The sequence below is a fragment of the Hordeum vulgare genome, chromosome 6H (genome assembly GCF_904849725.1).
Source record: "Hordeum vulgare subsp. vulgare chromosome 6H, MorexV3_pseudomolecules_assembly, whole genome shotgun sequence".
In the NCBI taxonomy this organism is placed as follows: Eukaryota; Viridiplantae; Streptophyta; class Magnoliopsida; order Poales; family Poaceae; genus Hordeum; species Hordeum vulgare.
The window spans coordinates 21,194,192-21,201,975 of NC_058523.1; the positions used below are offsets into that span (position 1 = coordinate 21,194,192).

At 41.7% G+C, this 7,784-nt stretch overlaps 1 protein-coding gene across 3 annotated transcripts; it reads right to left on the bottom strand.

Annotated features, from left to right (window-relative positions):
• Positions 1–1,650: 1,650 nt before the first annotated feature.
• On the bottom strand, positions 1,651–7,475 carry LOC123401966 (fructan 1-exohydrolase-like). Of its 3 annotated transcripts, XM_045095830.1 has the most exons (8): positions 7,217–7,475; positions 5,547–6,534; positions 5,377–5,385; positions 3,096–3,973; positions 2,826–2,984; positions 2,362–2,603; positions 2,176–2,269; positions 1,651–2,084 (listed from the first exon to the last, which is right to left on the bottom strand). In XM_045095830.1, the coding sequence occupies exons 2-8, from the start codon at positions 5,791–5,793 to the stop codon at positions 1,896–1,898; spliced, it is 1,818 nt and encodes a 605-aa protein (XP_044951765.1). In that variant the 5' UTR covers positions 5,794–6,534; positions 7,217–7,475; the 3' UTR covers positions 1,651–1,895. The 3 variants fall into 3 exon arrangements, with proteins under 3 accessions (XP_044951765.1, XP_044951767.1, XP_044951766.1); XM_045095832.1 differs by lacking the exon at positions 5,547–6,534 and having other exon boundaries at positions 7,217–7,473; XM_045095831.1 differs by lacking the exon at positions 7,217–7,475 and having other exon boundaries at positions 5,547–7,184.
• Between the last annotated feature and the right edge of the window lie 309 nt (positions 7,476–7,784).

The following is a 7,784-nucleotide window of genomic DNA, read 5'->3' on the forward strand; positions in this document are numbered from 1 at the left end:
TAAAACTGAAAATTATGATCATTTGGGGAAGTTCCCGAACATTTCTTTTAATATTCAATCAAGTGTTCAAAACATGGGTATTTTCTAAATTTGTGATATTTTTGTAAATGGAAACATTTTTAAATATCCAAAATAATTGTCACAATCTCTGAAGAGAAATTTATAACGTGAACATTTATGACAGTTCTGGAAATTTGTCGAAAAGAGAAATAACCTTGAAAAAGAAGACCAAAAAGAGAAACAAAAAAGGAAATGAAAAAAAAAAGAAAAAAGAAAATAAAAAGGAATAAAAAGAAAAATGAAACAAAAAAAACAGTTCAGGAACCTTCTAAAAGATTCATAAAACCAGAAAAAAAAAATTGGTTGCAACCTTCCAGAAGTTTCCCATAAACATGATCGGTGGAACCCACTACCATCTTCCAAACGAGCCGGCCCGTCTTGATCTATCTAGTGGTCTAGTCGATGGCGTGTGCAGTGTGCACGACATTTTGACGCATTATACGGCGAATAGGGTTTTCCTCTGTTGCCAAAATACTAAAGAACCAAAACCTGCTCTGATAATTTTTATTAAAAAGAATTGAAGGCCAAACATGTTTTTTAAACGTGAATGTTTCTCAACTGCAAATACATTCCAATATTGTGAACAAATTTTGAAAACCTCAAACATTTTCACAAAACATGAACATTTTTTTAAATAATTCACAATTTTTTGAAACACGCCTTCATTGATCTCTCGGAAAAGTATCAATATACAAACATTTTAAAATTCCACAAAATTAGAAAACGAACATTTTCAAACTACTAGAACAAAATTTTAACACACGAACATTATCTTTAAATGGGAACATTTCTTGGAAATTTTACACCAACCTTTGAAACACGAACATTTTTTGAAACTCCAGACCAAAATTTGGAACTAAGAACCTTTTCAAAATTTCTAAACAATTATTGGAAAGGGAACTTCTTTTCAAACCCTCGAAAAATATTTCAAAACATGAACCCTTTTTGAAATTTATGAATTATTTAAAAATTAGAACCTTTGTTTAATGTCTCAAACAAGTTTTGAAACATGAACATTTTTTAATTTGTGAAAAAGTTTTAAATGGAATTACTTATTGAAATCTCCACTTTTTCTGAAAAAAATGAAAACTTTTAAAAAGTGAACAATATTGGAAACTATGAACAATTTATATATGCTCTCTTTTTCCTATTGACACAAAGAATATTCATTTGTTATCATGGTCTTATGCTCGCATTGGCCATTTTGCAGATGCGGAAGGCATAGCGGAATGTAAAAATTGGTGCTATAAGATGTGCTCGCATTGGCCATTTTGTAGATGGGGAAGGCATAGCGGAATGTAAAAATTGGTGCTATAAGAGGTGGTGCTGTAGGTAACGCCAAGTGACCTTCCAAATAAGGAGCTGAATAGGTCATATGATGTTGAATGGCTACCAATCAATAAAAAGTGTTTTGTGCGTCGCCGCATCACTCATGTGAAATTTTGCAACTCTCAAAGTGGCATGTTTATTTCATACAGTAAGAGGTTAGCTTCAAACATTAGAAATCGCATCCAGGCCTCCCTGAATTCCAGTGAAAGCAAACATGGAAAATCAATCAGAAAAAAACTATGAACGAAAACACACAGATTGTAAACAAGCAAGATCAAGTGGAAGGTACTGATTAATACAAGCAAGTCTTTATGTCTTCATGTTAATGAACACACACAGAATGCCAATTGATTACAGATAACCATACATAGTTGAGCAATTTATAATGCCCAAGATTCCACTTTATAGCTGACCGCTGCATAGTAGATAGAGGGTAAACTTTCGTGTGCATCGCATGAAACAAGCCACTTCCACATCTCAGCCACATTGCTCTTCTGTGACAATAATCACTCCACATTCACATTTGACTTCCTCATGGTCCATGCCTTGAGCTGTGGCACCCTCACCGTGGTACTTCCATTGTTGAAGGCATACATGTGGGCCTTGCCGTCAACAGCGAGCACCACTGGATAAACTCTGGCTGTGATGCAGACCCTGCCACCCCCGCCATAGCTCTCCACCGCCGACCGATCAATCTGCACGGCAGCATCCATACATCCATTTTCAAGTCTGATATGAAGTGCATGAAACGAATAACAGGACAAATGGCAGAGCCTCCCAGCTCACCAGAGTTCTCAGAGATATCTTCCGTTCCTTTTCAAGATCAAATTCAAAGAAGCCTCCATAGGCTGGTGTGCACAGTCCTGGTCTCATGGAAGACCTGTGCAAAGAAAAGAAAATATTTCAATTTGCTTCAGACGTTTATGGAGAAGACTAACCAAAATAAAGGCAAAAACCATAAGCACTACTGGCCTTCTTAGATCAGAGCACATGAGTATCATGTACTTTTGCTGTGACTTGTAGACTCTGAAGTGCACGGCAGTGTGCTCATCCATGTTGTTGGAGGCCAAAATAACTAGTCCAAATGGCCCTATACCACCAGGAACCGATGCACCAGCTTTGAAGCAATGCGTCTCGGGGTACAAAAGCCAGGAAGGATCAAAAGGATCGGCGTCATTGATGGATGTCAGCTCAAAATATATCTCCACATCAGCCTGTTTCAAAAAAACTTGTGCCTTATTAGTTACAGTTGCTATGAAAAATACACAACACACCAAAGCTTCAGAATATTTAACTATCATTTTGCTGCAAAAATGCACTATATAGCTAACTAGTAATTATCAGAAGACCCTACAATTCTTACTGGCATGACACTTTTTGAAGTAAAATAAATTCTCTCGAAGACCACGTAAGCCTGTCTGTGAAAAGGAAACTACCTGAAAAGGGTCAACTCCCTTGATCTCAAACAGATCACCCTTGTTGAGCTCTAGTCCTTGATGGTTGGTTTCATTTGTTCGAAGGAACTCGGTCTCATCAACTGGCCATTGCAGCAAGTGTTTGCCCTCGCTGTCTAACCAAATTGTCCTGGGGATTGTCTAAACATAATAAAAAATGAGATGAAAGATGTTACACTGATTTGCTAAATCAGTTAAATCATTATTTCAAAATGACATGAAGCACAGCAAATTAGGGAAGGATTTGCTTACATGGATTCCTGCCCAACCTTTTGCAATATCATCTGAACGACAATCTGCCTCCTTAGACCAACCCCAGATGATCCTCCTGCCTTTTTGTGGGTCGAAGAATGACTTTGAAGCATAAAAATTGCCGTAATCGATCCTCAGCCACAGCTGACAGTCATCTACAATAGTATCCGGGAGAAAGGCATCACGTTTGAGATCATACACCCCGATCAAGTACTTGTCAAAGTTACCCACACTCATTTTAAGGGCATGCTTGGCGCCTCTTGGGATTGCTGCGGACATGTCCAGCCCACTGTTATTGCCAGGCAATACCGCAAAATAATCCAGGCACTCCCACATATTGCACTCCTGCTTATTGGATAGACTATGTGAATACAATGGGTGATCAAGTTTTGTCCAGCTTAGAAATTGTTCACTCTTGTATAGAAGAGCAGCGGTGTAGCTTTTCAGCTGAGCCCCAACTGCTATTCTCCACAATCCATCTGGTCCAATCCAACCGGTCGTCGGATCCCTGAACCGGCTTCTATTTAAACCCGGTACCACTGGTTTGATCACTGGGTTCTGGCCTGCTTTGATCCATTCTTTCAGGTACGGATCAGAAGTATTCTTGGGAAAGACGAGATTTTGGACCTGAAACTTCTTTCTGCTGATACCAGTGTATAAGATGACAGGCTGACCACCGGACAAAATTGTGGCTGAACCGGTCCAACAACCATCTCTGTCACTCGGGTTATCCGGTTCTATCGCGGGTTCAAGATGAATCCAGTTGATGAGGTCCGTCGAAACTGAATGCCCCCAAACTATGTCACCCCAACACCAGAGGGCAGAATGGGGGTTATACTGGTAAAAATTATGGTAGATGCCTTTGTAGTACATTAGTCCTGCAATATATTTAATAGAGGTAGTATAAGGCTATGTTTGACAGTAAAGTATTGTAAAAAACCAGAGCATAAAAAAACTACAGTAATTTATCCTGTAGGTATCAAATACCGTGGTCTTGACACAAAATAATATTTCAGAGTATGCACGATACTGAGAGCATGTTTGGCACAACAACGTAAAAAGGCTGGCTGGCAGTTAGCTAGCAAACGATTATGTTTACCAGCGCAGTTGCATGTTGCATACCCCAACTGATCAGCCTAAGAACAACCATGTACACAGCAGAGCACACATTGTTCTAGCTAGCTAGCCGTTGCCATCTGGATGCATAAGAACAGAAGCTAGAACAAAGGGACCTCGTATGAACACCTACACTGAAGGCTTGGAGGTTACCAAAGAGGACACCCGGCAGCATGGCATAGTCAGCGGCAACTTTACTGCGTCATAGAGCTGCACGAACTGGAACCGCACGGCCAAGATCGACGCATTGCACTGTTTTTTTTTTACTGCTCAGGCTGCGTTTGGTAGCAAGGTATTTCCAAAGTTTTCTGAGAATACCGCGGTTTCTGAAACAAACCATGGTTTTGAATACTTAGATGTGTTTGGCTTCAGCAGAAACTGAAGTTTTGTAAACCATAGTATCCTAGAAACCATGGTATTTTTGCTGTATCAAAAAAAGAGGCCCCCGCCTCTTTTTTCTAAACAGAACAAAGCGCACTTCACATCGCTGTCTATGTCGAGATAACTATATCAGATTATATCGCCTCCTACTTTTCCTCAATTTGTTATCTTGTAAAATAATTCTAATATGTCTCGTGGTCTCTCAAGGTGCTTCTTCTTCTAGCCGGCCTCACTTGTGAATCTCATGTCTCTTTTCTCGGCCATGAGACAGATTCTAGGTTAGCTGATGTGCATGTAGATGCAGCAGGGATAAACATATTCTACAAATCCTAGCATCTAGGTCCGGCGGACGTGTACATGGCGGCTGCATGCAGCCAACCGCCGTTAGGAGCCGCTAATTACACCAGCCAAACACATGTAAAACTGAAAAAAAAATGGTTTTAAGGAACTACAGTATTCATTGCCCACCCATGAAAATGCTTTGGTTTTCAATTACTACCGTTTTCTAAAAACTTTGCTGCCAAACTAGGCCTCAGTTTTACAAAAAGAGATCTTGGGTTCTTTTTTTATACAGAGAAAAAACTGCAGTTTGGCCAATATTGTAGTCACAGTTTTTAGGGGCAATCAAACAGCTCATTGTAAATAGAACTACGGTAATCTCAAAAACAGTAGTATTCATAAAAAACTTAGAAAATACTTTGCAATCAAACAGGGCCTAAGTTGTAGAATACTGCAACTCTTTCTCTTTTTTATTTAGAGGTGTTTGTGCATGAGATATACGTACCACATGGATCTTTTGCGTCGTCGTAGATTTCCAAGGATCGCCAATCCATCAGATATTTGGGAAAAAAATAGAGAATGTAAGTGACATACATATGATCCAAAAAGCAGAGATGGAGCAAAGGGGAAAAAATCAGAAAGGAAACCAAACCAGAGACGTGATCATGTGAATACCATTTATCCAGTTCATGGGCGGCTGAAAGTGGTAGCCAGTCCTGTACCTCATGCTGACAACAGAGGGGACCCCCGGAGGCGGTGGACAGACCTCCGGAAGCTGTGAACAGTGTTGCGGAGACTGTGGACAGCGCGAGGATATCGCTCCACTTCCATTGTTGCTGCTGAAGCGGAGGTTTGATACAAAGGAGGAGGAGGAGGAAAAGAAGAGGGCAGGGAGGAGGACGAAGGCCCACGCTAGCGCCATGGAGACCAAAGGAATGAGGGAGTGAGGAGCGTGGAGAGATCAGTCACAGATTTATGGTGATGTGTTGTGAATGGTGACATGTGAGGGTTTTGTGTTAATGAACCGTTTAGTTAGGTGACTGACCTTTTTTTTATTTAAAAGTGATTATGCCTGAGATATGATCTTTTGTGTCATCATAGATTTCCAAGGATCGCCAATCCATCGGATATTTGGAAAAGAAGTGAGAGAATGTCAGTGACATGCAACAGATATAGAAGGAAAACAAGTGGTGCTTTGTCTGACTGAATGTTCTCTGACCAAAAGTAAAACACTGACGGTGGAGCAAATATGGACACCTTCAGAGAAAAATATGGAAAACACTAACGGTGGAGCAAATATGGACACCTTCAGAGAACAATATGGAAAACACTAACGGTGACGCAAATACGGCTATCATCGTCTTGTGGCAGTATTACCCAAAATCTAAGTGTAGCATTCAGCAGCAAGAGACTTGCAGAAGCAATGAGCTGGGCCACCAACCTTTTCCTTCTCCTATGATTATCTTTGACACAAAAGGCAGTTATGTAATGATACTACTGCCAAAAATATTATGTACTTCCTCAAAGAGGGAGCCGAAGGGCTGGAAGACAGATTACCACCACAGGCCTCTACAAGGGCTGTGTCGGCGGCCCTCATGATGTCACTGGATTGTGCTGCTGCCCCTGCACGTCTACATCACCATGGCTTCATCTTTCATCACGCCTGCACTAGGCAGGCAAAGGATTAAGCATCGGCCTCCTCCGATGGCCACGGCCATCACAGATTTCATCATGCTTCCACTCATATTGCCTAGTAAGGTGTTCTAGTTAAGAGATCATCAGAGATCCTAAGTATGTTAAGCCCTAAAGTTAATTCTAACATTGGTAACATGGGCTTGTTTTGATCACTTTTAGAACCGTTATTAGGCTTTTTTTTTTCTTGATGCAAACTTGATAGAGGAAAAGGCCTACCGTTTTAATGCTATTGATCATGTTTCAGTTTTTTGGCTGTCTCAATTACAATTGTTCATTCAAGATTAAACATTAATGGTATTATTTTAAGGCGGATAATTAAGATCATGGTTTAATTATCGGCTGTTAAGTTGATGAGGCAATGATTAGGGTCAAAAGCTTCGGTTAAGGCTCTAATTGCTTGGATCTAGTGCTAATCAGTCGAGTTGGGCACTAGTGCTCTCTGTCAATGTTTTATTCGATCATGATTAAATAACGTTAATGTTCAATTGGCACTAATTGGGCTTGGGCAGAAATAATGAGGGGAATTTTGGAATTGCAAATGCTGAGAAAACATTATGTCAATTTTGGCCCAAATCACCGAAACCCTAGTTTTGCCCCCAAATCGCCAAATCCTTATGTCAAATTTTCAGAAACAAAATTGAGGAGTTTACCTTATGCTGTCGTCGCCTCCCTCCGATACGCATCGGGTAAGAAGCTGTCGAAGCTGTCGTGGCCGTCGTCGCCATGCACTCCTATCGGCGTGTCAGCGCCTCGCCTCCTTCGCTCCACGGAGGAGACGCGTGGTCAACGGCGCCCGGTGCAGCGCGTCATGGACGATGGCGAGCGGAGGCTCCCGCTGCTCACCCCGCCACCGTCACCTAATGGCCGCCACCACGCCGGCGAGCAGCACCAACTCCCGCCGGCGCATGCGCGCGACACGGCTTGGCGAGTTGGACGGAGCGACGCGCATCGTCCCATCGAGAACGAGATAGTCCGTCCGATCAGATCGCACGGTCGAGAATGACTAGAAGCTGATGGCGGGCCTTCGGGTCCCCTTAACAGGATGAAAACGGAGTCCGGGGGGCACACGAGCTGCCCACAAGCCCTTTTGCCGTGGCCAGCGGAGGCCGCGGCAACCAAGCTTGTGGCCGCCTCGTGCGCTCTCCGGACTGTTTTTTATTTTTCTAATTTTCCATAAATTCTAAAACGAAGAAAATTTTCTATTGAAAAAGTTTCGGA